A 16,698-nucleotide genomic window follows, 5' to 3' on the forward strand; every position below is an offset into this window, starting at 1 on the left:
TTTCCACTTTTCACCCATCTCTGCCCCAGAAGGACCTCTATGGACTTCATCTACGTGGCTCTTTTATTCTTTGGCCTTAAGTTAAGTTTAGCCAATGGAAGGTATCAACTAGTAACCAGCAGGTTGTGTAAGTGAAGGATTGAAGTATTTATTCTCTGTCACTCTCCCTGGCTATTTATTTCCTGACATTGACTATCCTTCTTGACTGACAGCCATAGCTTCTCCCTCACAGCTAAAATACTTGCCAGTTCCTGTAATTACTCTCTCTTCTTGCCCCTTCAGGTTTACAGGTAGTAACAATTTCTACCCCTGGTTTAGAGGTAGTTGTTAATGCAAAACAAATCTTGTGAACAGCATCTAAGAACTAGCAAAAAATTAAGGAATTACTAGGTCAAAATTTAAGTTGTGGTGGGAACCCAGATAAGTAAAACAGTAAGTGTGTTTTCAAACTGAGGATATTTTCCGAAGTTGGAGAATCTGTTAATCTTTATGGCCTCATGTAATTCAAAGGTCAGAAGACAAAGTCCTTAGCCTGCCCAAATTGGAAAGAATGTGGTTCCATAAAAGGACTCTTCCTCTATAAAGTAGGAATTCTAAGAGACTTCACTCCCATTCTCTTCCAAGAGACTGCAAAGAGAGTTTCCTGGCATTAAGCAGAACAAGAGCAGGGGATCCCTAAGAAATTGGAATATCTAGAATAACTCCAAAAGAATACAAACAAAAAATTTATAACTTCTAAGGAGTAGAGGAGAAAAATATGACAAAAAATCTAAATCTAAAGAGTAAAATTAAGAATGGGGAACACATAATATGTAGCACCCAGCGGAAACACTAAGATGAAAAATATCAGCATAAATACATAATAATCACATTAAATGTAATGGGCCAAATGTTCTAGTTAAAAGATGATCATATTGTATTTAAAATGCAAATTATTTTCTACTAATGGTACATATATAAAAGAGAACAATACAGGAAGGTTGAGAGCAAGGAAGATATAGCATAACGATACTAATGAAAAAAAAGCTAGAGTAGCTAAATTAATATCAGGCCAAATAAAAATTAAGATAAGCATTACTAGACATAAAGAATATCACTTCATATAAATGATTGAGCTAACCAGGAAGATATGATGTATTTGAATTTATAAACACGTAAAAAATGATCTGAAAATATATAAAGCAAAATCTGAGAGGTGGGGACCATGATGGCACACTAGAAGCACCCTGCTTATACACTGTTGGTGGGGCTGCAAATAAGTACAATCGCTATGGAAACCAGTATGAAGATTCCTCGAAGAAATATATGTAGACCTACCATTCAATCCAGCATTCCCACTGCTGGGTATCTACCCTAAGGAAAAGAAGTCATTTTACAAAAAAAGACACCTTCATTCTAATGTTTATTGAAGCACAATTCACAATTCCAAAGATGCGGAATCAACCTAAGTGCCGCCCATCAATTCACCAGTGGATAAAAAAAATGTGTTGTGTATACATATCCCATGGAGTGCTATTCAGCCATTAAAAAAAAAGAATGAAATAATGTTGTTTGAAGCAACGTGGATGGAAATGGAGACCATTATCCTAAGTGAAGTATATCAGGAATGGAAAATCAAACACCATATGTTCTCACTAATAAGTGGGAGCTAAAAAATGGGTACACATGGGCACAAAGAGATATAAAGGACATTGGAAACCAAAAAGAGGGGAAGGTTGGAAGGGAGTTTAGGGATAAAAACTCGCTTACTGGGTACAATGAACACTAGTTTGGCCATGGGCAGAACAAAAATCCTGGCTTCAGAATTACACAAGGTATCCATGTAACAAAAATATTTGTACCCCCTTGATATTTTGAAATTAAAAAAAGTGAACAGAACTGAAAAGTAAACTGGACAAATCATACTCACATTGGGAAATTTTAACACTAATAAGATGTAGAATATTCGAACAACCTTAATAAAAAACTTAGTCTAAATGAACACACATAGAATGGACAACTATATATCACATATGCTTTTTAAATGCTCATGGACCACAGATCATACCCTGGACCATAAGGAAGATATCAGAAATTGAAATCACATAGAAATATAGAGGAAACAACATATTCTAATGAAAATCCAAGTTGTTCATGCTCTACTTGAGAAGAACATCACATCATAATAACAAGTAGCATGGCAGAGAGAGTCAGAAAGAGAGACTACTTCCAACCTGAGTAGAATTCTAAATGGATTTTTATGGAGGAGAAGGAATTTGCAGTGAGCTTAAAGAATTTAGAGGATACTGGGCCTTTAGGACTTAGAGACACAGATATGCAAGTCATAGTTGGATAATATTGAATAGAATCATAGGGAAAAAATACTGGATACATGGAGGGAATAGCAGGATATAGAACCAGCAAGGCATTGAGGAATCTCCGGCAGTTTTTTGGTTAGTAAATGACAAAGTTGGCCCATGGTGAAAAATAGATCATAAAAATATAAACATAGGGTATGCTCTAATGGATTTTATCACATATAAACTCCAAAGTTTAGCTGCATTTTCTTTAATTTATAAGGAGTGACAGGTACTTGAAAAGCAATATAAGAATATAAAAAGCTAAAAAAATTGATGAGAAACATTCAAAAATGAGAAAACACTTGTTAAAGTAATTTTGCTTAAAAGTGTACATCTAAGGTTGCCTTTAGGTCTTTTAGCAAACAAACAAAACCTCTAAGCCAAATCTAAGCTGAATCTTTTCTAAAATCAAACTGTTGAGACAGAAAGCTGGAAACTTGAGAAGTTCTGGATGAATGACAGATCTGTGTCACCCTGAGTAAGCCCAATCTGCACTCCCCAGGAAACAGAGAATTGACTCTACTTTCTGTGGACTTTGGACAATAGATTTCCCACCTATGTTCACTCTGCTTAAAATCCTTGATGAACAGTCCTTCAAAGTGAATTCTGAAGCTCTTTTCCCTTTTGTCCAAGGACTTCAGACTGGCAGCTCATGAATGCTGATCTTTAGTTCTACAGATTACTCTGTTATCAGCTTCCAGCTCAGACTCCTAGGTTCACTGTGTAACTGGCTGCTTGAAGAGCCATAAAATTGAGGTGTCATCATTGCACGGTATAGTAACTCTTAACACATAGCTTGCATTTGTTAGCACATGTGTTAGTCTTGTCTAAAGTGTTCTAGCTCACTGATTTTTTTCAGAAAAAGAGTAGTTACCAAATCTATATGCATGCCATATATAAGTTGTCTGCACAAATTCAAAATTTCCTCATTTTTTTCTGGACATTTCCCTGATGTTGGTGGCTGAAAGTTATTAAAACCCATCTTGCTCTAAAACAAATTTGCAGTTTTTAATTATTTTTTAGGCCTGCTAAAAAATTCCTTTGCTATGGCCAAAAAGGTTTATCACTTGTTACATTGAGACTTAAAGGAAGCTAAGTCGTATCTGATCCACACCACTCCATTGTCTACTGAGAAAGATAGGGAGGTAGACAGATACATAGACAGACAGGCAGGCAGATAGATAGATAGAGATAATCTCAAGATATTATGTGACCATAATAGCATAATGTACTCCTGGATCTTCTCACATGTAGCAACTTTGTGGCTAAACAGATTGATAGCTTCATCTGCAACAAAACATAATGTTGAATTCAACTGTCCTAACATTTTTTATTAATGTATATTTACTAGGAAGCTAAAATGAACTAGTTTTAAATAAATTTTATATTACCACACTGTGAATAATAATATGTTCAATGCATGTTTTTAAATCTCTACTCAAGAAATGCTAATAATGCATTGTTATAAGCAGCTACTAAAAATTAGAAAGATAGATCTTCACAATACAGTTGAAATATGTGAAAATTATAAATAAGATTATCAGTTGGATATTATACTATTCCAATAAAACTAATTTTCTTCCAAGAATATATAGATTTTTGAATAAGGATATAATAAAAAATATACAGCATATCTATTTAAAGAAACATATTCCAAGTTTACTTACACATGAACTTATCATCACTGATGATAAGTTTTGTGAAACAGAAACAGTCAATTTTTTTCAAAATAAGTAATTCATCAGACATATTAAAATGTTTCTTCTTAACTTGATTCATTTATATTTTTCACCCTAAATTATATTAATGGCTTTTACTTTTTCTCCTCTCCTTTTTCCCTACCATATTTGTAAATTTTAACCACAGGCTTAGCTTGATATTTGAAAATTCAGATTTCTATGTTTTGATTGAACCTCAACGACAAAGATTGATATTACCTTGGATCAATGGGTAAGACCTATAAAGAAGAAGACCATTAGAAATGAAATGGAGTTAGTATTCAACTAACTAATCAGCGTGAACAATCTATTAGTATTTATTTAGCTAAGTCCTCTTCTCCTGATTCTTTTTCCCTTCCCCATACAATTTTCTTAGTTTTCTCAGGGGTCTCCTTATAAATGCTCTTCTTGTCACTTTACTTTGCTTACCCTATTTCATAAATGCAGACATTTAATTCCTTTGTTTAGTTTAGAAGTTAAATAGCTTTTGATTACAAGTAACTGAAAACCAAACATAAATTGGCTGAAACAAAAGAAGCAATATATTGGCTCATACATGGACAGTTCAATAGATCTGGCTTCAGAAAAGGCTTTATTTAGGGCTCAAATGATGTGGACAGGGGTCTCTCTTTCTCTCTTGCTCTCTCTCTCTGTATGTACCTCTATCTCTCCCCTTTACTCACCTAATGCTTCCTGTGTTGGCTTCATTGTCAGGTAGGAAATAGTCTCATGGTCCCAGGATGACTATTAAAAGGTCCCAGAGCCACATGCTTTCTTGTTTACCTCTAGTGTTAAGGAAAGTCATTGCTCGAAGTTTAAAACTTGAGTTTTTTTCCTGCTAGGCCAGACTTAGATCATCCTTGAACTACATTTGCTTTCACAACATCCACTTATCCCTTCCCCTTTTTGAACTGTTGCTAACATTTCTCAGCAATATTTTATGAGTAGGTTTGACCAGATCCCAAGCTCTACAAGTAGTTCCTGATTGGCTCAAACCTATTGGCATATCACATCAACCATATTATGATGATTGGTTCAAGGATGATTCAAGTCTGACCAAACATTACCAAGATTTGATTTCTGAACTTTGAGCCATGACTGTCTTTAACACTACAGGTGTTAAATGTAGTCTCTGAACTTTTAGTAGCCAAATTCCTCTACATTTTAGAGAATTCTGATTCAGTGTATATATAGAGGGTTAAATGAGTAAGATAAGTAATTAATTGATTTGCACATTTATTCTTAATGTACTCTTGTCCAAACTTGTTGGGTAAAGACACTAAAGCTCAGGACTAAGAAAATTCAACAATAAGATATAATTATAATATGCTTTGAATTTTTTAATCCATAAACTATCAGTGTTGCTCTTATGATTGAAAGTACACCACCTTGTTCAGTATCCTTTTCACTTTCTATCCTGATATACATCATTGTGAGCAACTAATGCATGTTCTAAGTGTTTTTGAGAAAACTTAAAAGTCAATTATTATAAGTGAATCATAAGCATTACTGTCCAAAACATTGGGGTAAAGGGTCATTACCCTACATTTGAGATTTGTTTGACTACTCACTGAGACAATTAATATGTGGAAAATCTAACTGTAATAGTCTGTATTTTTTAAAATAAAGAACTTATACTGGTTATAACATGAAATGTCTTTTTAGTAATTTAAATGTTTCTGTTTGAATTTTTCTAAAACAATAATACTATATTCATGAGAAAAACCTGATATAGCATATAATTCCTTAGAAAGTAAGCCTATTTCATTGCTTCTTTAACAGGGGAGTTGCAAAGAGGTTTCAGCACATATTGCAACTTTTCATCTAGATCTCATATATGTTGTTAATTTTTTATGGACATATACCTAGAGAGTGTCATTTTGCTTTCGTAAGACATTATTGTGCATATAGGGAAGGATATTGACATGGTTATTTGACAAGGAAGATACTCGTTAATGTTCATGTAACATTGTACAGTACACAAAAGTACCGATACAACTTCTTGAGATGACAGAGGGATAGTTATCTTTTATAGATGCAGAAATAGAGGCTTCCAGTGGGCGGGTGACATATGAGTGGCTATGGAGCTAGCATGGAGACTATCAGCTCGCTGAGGGTAGGACAGCGACTGGAATGCATTAGGGGCTATGAATATGTATTGAACAAATTAATTGATTAAATTTGGGCTTAAATCTGGTCTTTTACAAGTCCAGTGCTTTCTTATAACTAAAGTAATACTGTGATGTTGTTTACATATTTTAAAAAATAGAGCCCATAATCAATTTATGGGGCTCAGAATAAATGACAGAAAAAAAAGCAAAATAAAGCAAAAGACTGCTCAAGGGCCTCTTCGTTCCTGCTTTGAGGATGCTGGCTTATCATTGTTCTCTACATTTCCCACATTGTTCAATTGTTAATCTGTTTAGGAGGCTCCCAGTCTACAGGATTCTGAAAAACATATGTTCCTAACAGAGCAATCCTGAATGTATTCAGATTTTTTAAAAGACTTCTTCAGAATATATATATATATATTTTTTGGTATGCTTTTGTTGTCAGGAGAAAAACAGATGAGATAAAACACTATAGTTGAGCCCTCAAGTCTCAACACAAAAAAACAGAGCCCTTGAGTTGTAGTTCATAGCAACTAGATACAAATTTAACAAAACGTAGAGTCTTTGCTTTAGAACTCTAATGCCGAGGCCGGAGGCAGGAATAAGATGCATCCTGTGGCTTTCATCCCACCACAGGTAGCTTAACTACCCCAGTTTGATCTTATGTGGTCCAACAGGGCCTGACAAACTGTGCCGCAGTACGAGAAGCATCTCTCGGGCGATGATGCGTATAGACAGAGGGATTTTTTAGTCAATTGCAGGAATTAGGCTTTAATGCTTTATACTAAAAGACTTCATACCCCAGATAGCTGTCTGCTATCCACTGAATCTTGGCAGGCAACGAGACTACTGAAGCTGAAACCAGGAAGCCGTGTTAAGCAGATTTTCATGAATGTACAAAATGCTTTATTTGTAAAGCTACTTTTCTTTGTAGCAGTTCAAAATGCTTTTTTTTCTTTTTTTAATCTCTTGTTTGGTCAGCTTTCAGTCTTTATCAAAATTTCTTTCCAAAAATGTCATTAAAGAGCCATAGAAGATATTAAATGCTCACCTCATCAAAAGTCAATGATTTTGAAAAGAATAATTTTAAGTATTGTCAGTTTGAAAGATTAAAAATGATCATGGTCTTTTCAAAAACTGTAATACATATAGGAAGACATTAAATACTTTACCATTATTTGGAAGTTCTAGAGGGCTACAGACATCATTTTTGGTTCTAGCTTTCGCTGAAGAGATCAGTGTTGCCACGAGGGATGCAGAGACGGGCTGCACTAACAGAGAGGTGAGGTTCGATCGGCTTTGTCTAAAGCTTCCATCTGTATTCAAAAGTGAAAGCGAGAGAATCGTTAAATAGAGATTTAAAACAGTGGAAGAGAAGTTCTCCGTAATAAGTATTTAAATTATGAATGGCAAGTTTATACTCATTCATTTATTTGCTTCTTAGTTGTACCCTATTTATTAAAAATGATTTGAGGTACTTCATAAAAATTTAGTCCAAATACAATTGTATAGCCTAGTTAAAGATTGCAGATTGTACACATCCACTTACCTTCATTGTCCCATAAAACTTCACTAAAATGACAACAAAGGAATAAAAAAAAAAAAATTCACGGGGGCCAAGAGATAGACAATAATAAAGATTCTAGAACTTGGAAAGCAGGTAAGTAAATTTCAGATGATTTACTAGAACTGAGGAGACCAAAACCTAAGTCCACAGTGGAGAAGCCGCAAAGCAACACAGTTTGTATGACAGAACCCAGGAAGGCATAGGAATTGTCAATACCACTACCTATTAAAGTGGGGGCGGAAGATGAGGTTGGGAACAGGAGGATTTGAGGAAATTCTGATTGTGAAGGGGTCTGTCCTCCTGAACCCTACACCCAGACAATGTGGGTGCCTGTTCCTTCCTCATTCCAGCAGAAAACTTAAAGTGAGCCACTGAACAGGGAGATACCAGATGCACAGAAACATATACTTAGAACAGGATGGTGTTATGAGTGCCAACACTCTGCAGATGTTTTACTCTCCTGGTGCCCAGAATCCTTCCTGCAGGTAGGGCAATTGAAGATTCACTGGCAGCAGATATGATGAGGTCAATAGAAAAATATCTAAAATTACCTACAATCAGGTCTATCAATAAAACACTTCACTCAAGACATCTTACGTGAAAATCCATCAGTTAATAAATCCCACCCATATACAGAACTTCACATCAACTTAATCTTGCCATTGTTAAGTAGCAGATCTCAGCCAAGGGCAGTCCTAGGGTGGCTCCTGTGCAGCAGACTAGTGAGGGTGGAAGCAGGAGGTCAGCAGGCTCAGGAGGATGGTCTCCAGGAGGACAAAATTCATAGAATGTCAGATGCATGCTAATATATTGAGAAAATATTTACAGTAAGATCAGAGAGTTAGGACCTGCAGAGTTTCTAGATACACAGAAATTTATAAAGTGAAACAATTAGTAGTGTAAAGGGATCAAAATTGTGCAAGAAATAAATGTAATCATCAAACGATGTGAATATTTACATAATCATAAGAATATAAATAATGACTGCTGATTTAACAAAAAATTGATTTGTTTAGGAAAAAAGGGCATAAATCAGGCAGTGGTATACATAGACTTGTGAAAGTTAAATCTTTACCTTTTAGAATGGTAAGTCAATATAATGGATAAAACTGAAAAATGGTGAAGTAAACTCAAACATGTTACTGAGTGACAGGGAGGTAAATATAAAAAAGTAGATAACAACTAAAGATGTTAAAATCAATTGTTTGTCCTGGAGAGATAAAGAGAGAGAAGTGGAGATATAGAGACAGGTGGGAGAAGGTGACATTTGTATAAATTAAGCCTCATTTAAATATTTGACTATTTAAATGAACTACATTCATCTATAACTTTGAAAAACAAAAATTAAATAGGAATAAGGAGAGAAAACAATTACGATAAAACAAGTAAAAGAAAAATACACAAGTATTCATCGAGTAAAGAGGATGGAGAGAATACACTAAACTGTGCTTAAGGAAATAACTAAAAAGGTACTTACTCAGTTTATATATTTTTACTGACTCAGAAAAGGAAATACACAATGGAATGATCCTATCAGACAGCCAATAATGTTTTCAAATGCAGTGCTATATTTTTCAGAATTTTTATTAGGGAAAATAATTGCTAATGGTTTTCTTAGAATTTAATTTGATAGGACCTCAGGGGTTGCAGAGCTCAGTGATGCTAGTGCCCAGGCTACAGGAGGCAGATTATAATGAGAAAATATGTTACAGAAGTGTTTCCTTAATTTATCATCTGGAAAACCATAAGACTATAAAATTATATTTAGCTTAGGCCTGTGGCAGCCATGGAAGTCATGGCCTTGAAGAAAAAATAATAAAGATTTAAGCTTAGAATCTGTTTTGTTATATAAACACAGTGTTGGTACCATAATTTCATAATGAATTATAGAGATAATTTTGTATCTTTATATAGATATATATGACAGTGCGTTCTGACTACATTGTAGTTCATTGTTTCCCAACCATTTTCATGTCGTGGTACCAAGACTGGCTATATGATTTGCAGGGCTCAGAGCTAAATGACAATGTGGAGGTCTTGTTCAAAAAGTATGAAATTTCAATATAGCAATAGCACAGCATTAAATCAAGTGTGGAGTCTTTATGAGAGGGGGCTCTGTGAGACTGCACAGGTGATAGACATGCCCACATAGAGGATGGTAATAGTCATATAGTCTGCTGGTAGAAACTGAAGAAAATTTTCCGCAGACCACAGTGGGGCTGCTCTTAGCCAAAAGTGACCAGTCCCATCTCCTACTGATCCAGGAGTGATTCACATCTGAAAGCACAGACAATGCCTGGGCACACTAGCTGGGAAGCCATGGGATGACCATCTGCTTTGCCCAGCATGTATTTTCTCCCTCAGTCATTACCTTTGGAGCTTTTAGTGTGCATGGGAAAATGAAATAATATTGATGTACAATGTGTAGTCTGTTACTCTGAAGGTTTCATGAATGTTGGGTACTAACACATCTCCAGTATAAAGTGAAACTTCTTAAAATGCTGTATGATTTCACCTCCTCCCAATTCAACTAATTAACTCTTTAGCTTGTCATTAAGGCCTTTCACATTCTCAAACCTTGAATTTCCAACATTATTTCCTATCATTCTTCCTCATACATTATATGCTAAAACTTAAGCTGTCCTCCTACATACTCTGATTTACATCCTCCATGTTTTTGCCTAAGCCATTCCTTCCACTTTGCTTGCTCTTCTCATATATCACGTCTAAAGTATTCACTTCCTTCAAAGCCCAACACATAAGTCACTTTGTACATGAAGCTTTCTCTGACACTCTCAGCTCTATGGGATATACCTGCACCCTTTTTGCAATGATTGCCACTTTTAATTAACATTCTCACTGTGTGAAAGCACTTTGTTTTCCCCCTCTAAACTCTAAATTCTTCAAAGACAAGGACCAAGTCATCTATATCATTACAGGTTACACAATGCCTAGCTCATTGTCAGAAACATAACAGGAGCTCAATAATTAAGGGAAAAACAAAAAGAATCAACAATTGTTTGAAAAATTCTCCCAATGCCTCTATCTTACTGGTTTTCTGAATGCCAACAAAATGGAGCAAGGGTACAACTGAGGTGTAAGTTATAATTCTATGTTTGCTAAACAATTATGCCTTCTCCCCAGCTAACTACTACCCTCCCCAGAAGATATATTAAATGAACTTTCAAAACCCATCTATCTCCATCAATTCACTGATTAACCTTGCTCTAAAATTATCTTTTGTAGATTAAAAACAGTATTTCAATAAATAAAATCATTTTTAAAGTGTATTTATCTGTTAATAAAAAATCAATAATGATATTTCATTTTTATCTCTAGAATGCTCTATAAAGCATATGAAACAATGCATTTAATAGTTAAATATGAGTGAACCTTAAACCATAATTGAACATACCCAAATCTTTGATTTTTTGTGCTGCATGACTAACAGACTTGCATTAGTTTAGTTTTGAAATATCTGAAGTAAGTGGTTCATTAATTTTTCACCTTCAGCTTAATGGAAATTTGACAAACAGTTCACTTCTGAGAGCAGATACTAAAAGCAGGACTTTACAGGACACAAAGATTAAATTATAGACAGAAGTGGGGGTTTTTTGTTGTTTGTTTTTTTTTTTAAACCCATCAATTGAAAAAGAGCTGAGCAAAGAATTTCATTTTCTTACATTATTAAAAGAGGCTTTGAATAAAACCAAACACGTGTACCATTTTTATTCAGTGATATTATAAAGCACATTTATGAATTATAGGAATCTATTAGATATGAGATGGAAATTGGGTGGATTATGTGCCTTGATTACAAAGTATACCATACAGAAAAGACTGTGACATTACGTTTTAGCATTCTAACTTTTAGATTGCTGCAGCATTTATATCCTGTCCTGTACATTGTTTATGTTCAATAAAGACTGATTGACACCAACTTTTATTTTAGTAGATAGCTAATTCTCTCTTCATTTTATGTACTCTTTGGAATCCAGATAAAGACTCAAATAGATTTATTACATCAATAGTTCAATCCCAGGTATAATGCCACATACATACAGTATAATGAGGAAATTGGATACACAGAGTCTTAAGACTATTTCTATCATTGACTCACTGTTTAAAGCGTAACAAATAATTTCACTATGATAATATTGTTATTCCCTCTACTATTCTTGAATGACTAAGGTGACACTAAAGGATCTTCCTTATGCTATGTTACTGAAATAAAAATAGTATAGTAGCTCAGAGACCTAGAGCCTGAATTACAGTGGATAAAATTTAGAAGAAATGAAGTTAAAAATAAGGATAATGCTTTCTAATTGTGCATACTTAATTTTACATTATGCTTTGTCAAATTGTTGCCCATTTCAATCACATCTGGTTATGTATATAAATAAAATATGAATGCTCTATTAATTGCCAGCACTTTTTAATTAATTCATTTTGTGATAAGACAGAATATTTTTAAAGGCAATTGAAAAGTCAGTGTATACAAGTGCCAATTACCTAAAATAGTACTGGGGAAGAGAAACCTTCATTGAATAGAAATCTCAGATACTGGTAGCCTCAGGGTTAAGGCACTAACAGGTTAGATAAGGTAAAGAATGTCCAGGTTAAATAAAAGAAGGGCCTTGTGTGGATTAATGATGGTGTGCCAGAGTTGAGGGGAATAGTACAACTTCCGAATTTAGGGGTACATATAACTCAACCCTCTACATCTGACTCTGTGTGTGTGTGTGTGTGTGTGTGTGTGTCTGTAAACATGAGATCCTTGCTACTCAATGTAAGCATAAATCATAGATCCTTCCTATTTAACGTGCAGTCCTTGAATAAGTGGCAAGTACATGATCTAGGAACCCATTAGAAATGCAGAATCGTAGGCCCTACCTCAGACCTTCTGAATCAGCACCTGTGGTCTAACAAGATCCCCAGGTCATTCATGTATATGTTACATAAGAACTGGCATAAATCATTATGCAGTCGTCTCTCTCTCTGTCTGCTGGAGAATGGTTCCAGGAGCTCCCACAAATAACAAAATCTCCACACACTCATGTGTAGATTCGTGTTCCTTATATAAAATGGCCTAGTATTTGCACATAACCTACACACATCCTCCTGTATCCTTTAAATCATCTCTAGATTACTTATAATACCTAATATAATGTCTACACATCATTTCATTTGCATAGATTCAACATAGTACTTGTTGCAGGGCACATTCCAGTTTTACTTTATGGAAGTTTGTGGAATTTTTTTTTCTGAATATTTCTGATCCACAGTTAGTTGAATCCATGGATATGGAATTCATGTGTATGGAAGGCCGCCTGTATATTTTTCCAGCACAATTTACATAATTTTCACAGCAGTAAAGATATAAGAAGTGGGACAAAAATATCAAAACTGCGTTTGTTCACCTTCTCCAAAATTAAAAATGACAAACCTTTAACTGAATCAATAAACTTCAAATCAATAGTTCTCTCAGAGAGACCCCTTCAAAATAGGTAACCCCTCTGCTCACAAGCTATTTCTAAATAACAAGGATAAAATGGACTGAGAACATTTTGTTTTGTTTTTTTCTCCTTTCCTCAAAAATAAATTTTGTGATTAAAAGATAAAGGTTGAATGTATAATACTTTATTTCAGTCCTGAATATATATTACAAAAACTAACTGATTTATTTTTTTCATTTTCAACTATTATAACTCATTACTATAAAAGACTGACAAACTAAAAGTGTAAATACTGCCCAATTACTGGAGAACCAAACAATCAGAGAGCTGAAAAAGCAGATATTTTAAAATACATTTTGTCCTGCACTTTTATGAAAAAGACTCAAATATCAAATGAGCAAATTGATAGCAATGATATTATCCCAGAATATTTGACTTGACTTTCTCAAGGGGACTGCCACTTTGACAGAAATCAAACCATTAAATAACTGACACAAATATTTTTTCATTTTTATTCTAGTCCACTAAATTTACAGTTATTTTCCTGAAATGACCAGTACACTAAATTGGCTAGTCATTTTGTTGTCCTTGTGAATACAGCTGATCCTTTATTATAGCAGTGTCTTATAGCCTATTGGTTGTATTAATAAATATCACCATCTTCCACTAAGCTAGTCAAAGACAGCAGTGTTGTTTAGGTTACTATTCAAAATGAAAACTTAACACTTAAACACACTTTGTGCTGTTCATTCTTCTCAGAGTAAAATGTAGGGGCTCAGTCAAATTTTTTTGATGAATGAATATACCAATGATTAAACGAATAGTTTTGCTCTGTCTAATCATAAGCCTAAAACCCATGACTTATGATATAAAATTTAAAATCACAAAATAATAAAAATGAAGACAGAGATGGTCACATCTTCTCATTTCATTGGTCCACTCTTAAGCAAAAGCATTCTGCCATGTTCTCTAGTAAATATCATAACATTTTTGTGCTTAACTAATGTGTTCTAAATAAGTCATATTTACATCTACATTAAAGGGAGTAGAAAGTAACATACTCATTTCCAAAGCAAAATAAATGTGTATTCCAATATCAAAAGGATGTGCAGAGTATAGTTTTATTTGAAACAAGTAGAACACAGGAAAAATCTTTGTGAATATTAACTTGGGCTTTCCCTTTCCAATTAATTCATTCATAGATATTGATTATGAACATGACACAGGCTTAAAAAGAGTTATACAACTTTCCCCATGATTAAAAATATCTTTCTCTTATGTTTATAGATAAAGACTGAAGATTTATATTGGTAAAGTGAAATTATTTGGGGACAAAGGACCATAATATATGAATTACTATCATTCTCTTCCTGCAACCAAATATGCTTAAATATGTGCAAAATTGTGCCTCTGCAGCCTTGGAATTTGTTCCACACTATATAAATATTCAATGAAAGAATTTTTACTGTTACATGAAAAAGTTTCTTTCTTTCTTTCTTCCTTTTATTTTTTTTTTGAGACAGGGTCTTGCTCTGCCGCCCCACTACAGTGCAGTGGCATCATCATAGCTCACTGTAACCTCAAACTCCTGGGCTCAGGTGATCCTCCTGCCTCAGTCTCCCAAGTAGCTGGGACTACAGGTATGCACAACCATGCCCAGCTAATTTTTTCTGTTTTTAGTAGAGATGAGGTCTTGCTCTTACTCAAGCTGATCTTGAACTCCCAACCTTAAGCAATCCTCTCACCTCGGCCTCCCAGCATTAAAAAGTTTTGATTAATGTGCAGTTAAGCAAGATACTATGCTGGATTTTGGCCATTATACAGGACATAAAAATAGTACTTACTTTATATGTTACTTGAAATCTGGTTTGTCCTATAATTGAACTGATTATTAATATTATTTACAGAATTAGGAGCATATATATTTTCATACATACTTTAAATGGTTTCCATTACTTTAGCACATATTGACATAGTTACTTCAAAACAAAGCTTTATCCTGTGTTTTCAGGTAGAGCATGGTAATCATTAACAATACGTTTTCTAAAGATGTCGTGTAGACTAATTCTTTCTACTTAAGAAACAGGAAATTTCTTTGGTGTAGGGTTTTATCTCCGAGTTTATATTAATACATTTGTCATTTTAAGTGACAATTTTGATTTATAATAGCAATGGTAGTATTCAGATATTGACAAATGTTTTCTTAATTCTATTTCAGAGGAATAATTGGATATATGAGAACTGATTTCCTACTACATATAATTCTAAAGTCTCTAGTCTTTTATTTTCATCATTTGTGTACTCTGGGACTATTTCATTCCCTAAAGCATTCCAAAAACATGAACATTTGGAGACAACCATAAACTATATCATAAGGAAAAACAAACTGAAAGGCAGATAAAATATCTAGTTTGATTTTTACTTCGAGGGAAGTAGTCTAGATTCATAACTGGAATAATTGGCCATCTGCACATTACATGTAATATAAGCAAAGTGATCCTCTTCAGAGGCATTCCCCTGAGAAGCTTTCCATCTCAAACTTGAAGGGTATAAACGTTGGAATGATTTGCAAAATTTCTAGTTTTAAAAAAAGTGTAGCTTGCATTTTTTAAAAGACAGCAAATAAACTGTGTGGATGTGTTTTGTTTTTGTTTTTATTTTTGTTGTAAAAGTATGCAACCATTAATTTACAATAAAATTCTTCATACCAGATTGTTATGAGAACACATTGCATTATTTTATGAGACTGATCAAATGAACAGACAGAAGACCAATACTTTATTTCTGGATTTACTTATTTTTTAGGTAATAAAAGTAGAAAATAATTAACCCTTGCTTCCCTGATATAGATGTTAGGATAAATGAGCTATCACATATGAAATATTTCTCAGCTCTTCATAGTTTCTTGTGTATTTTCTGTTGAACACATTGGCACAAGAAATGGACACTGGCCTAGAGTTCAGAGATCAATACCTGGACTTTGCCTCTAGGAAGTGACTCTGGGATAGTTTTTCACTTCTTTTGGGGCCTTAAACTCATCATGTGTACAATGTATTCTTGACATTAATTTAGCAGACATCTTTGCATCCTGATATTACAGAGGCATTCTATATTTACATGCTTATATCTAAATTCAAGGTGAATGTCCTACTGTTGTTACAGAAATGTCCCTCATGTTTCGAATGGGGAATATGAAAGACTTTAATTAATTCTCTTCCTCGTTTATCATTTTTCTTGTCATATTACTAAAATTATTTTTACTATTAATCATACATAGAATTGTGACCCGAAAAATACCACTATATAGTTTCTTGCTGTAGAAATGGTATGTATTGAAAGAAGATATACTTAAAAAAATGGATATTTTTAAATACTTGCCATGGAAAAAAATTCCCTCTGTTAATAAGCCACAGAGTCATCATTGAAAAGTGTCTGTATCTGTACCCAGAAGTTCAGTCAGAAATATTATATCATTAATTCTTCCTCTAAATCTATACACAGGAGCAT

At 34.0% G+C, this 16,698-nt stretch overlaps 1 protein-coding gene across 1 annotated transcript in view; it reads right to left on the reverse strand.

The window, feature by feature from the left end:
- NAALADL2 (N-acetylated alpha-linked acidic dipeptidase like 2) overlaps positions 1 to 16,698 on the reverse strand; it is an 899,092-nt gene that overhangs the window by 330,235 nt on the left and 552,159 nt on the right. Inside the window, exon 6 of the mRNA XM_069471997.1 lies at positions 7,341 to 7,484. Within this exon, the coding sequence (XP_069328098.1) occupies positions 7,341 to 7,484 (144 nt within the window). The remainder of the gene's footprint in view (positions 1 to 7,340; positions 7,485 to 16,698) is intronic.

The sequence above is a fragment of the Eulemur rufifrons genome, chromosome 7 (assembly GCF_041146395.1).
Source record: "Eulemur rufifrons isolate Redbay chromosome 7, OSU_ERuf_1, whole genome shotgun sequence".
Lineage (NCBI taxonomy): Eukaryota > Metazoa > Chordata > Mammalia > Primates > Lemuridae > Eulemur > Eulemur rufifrons.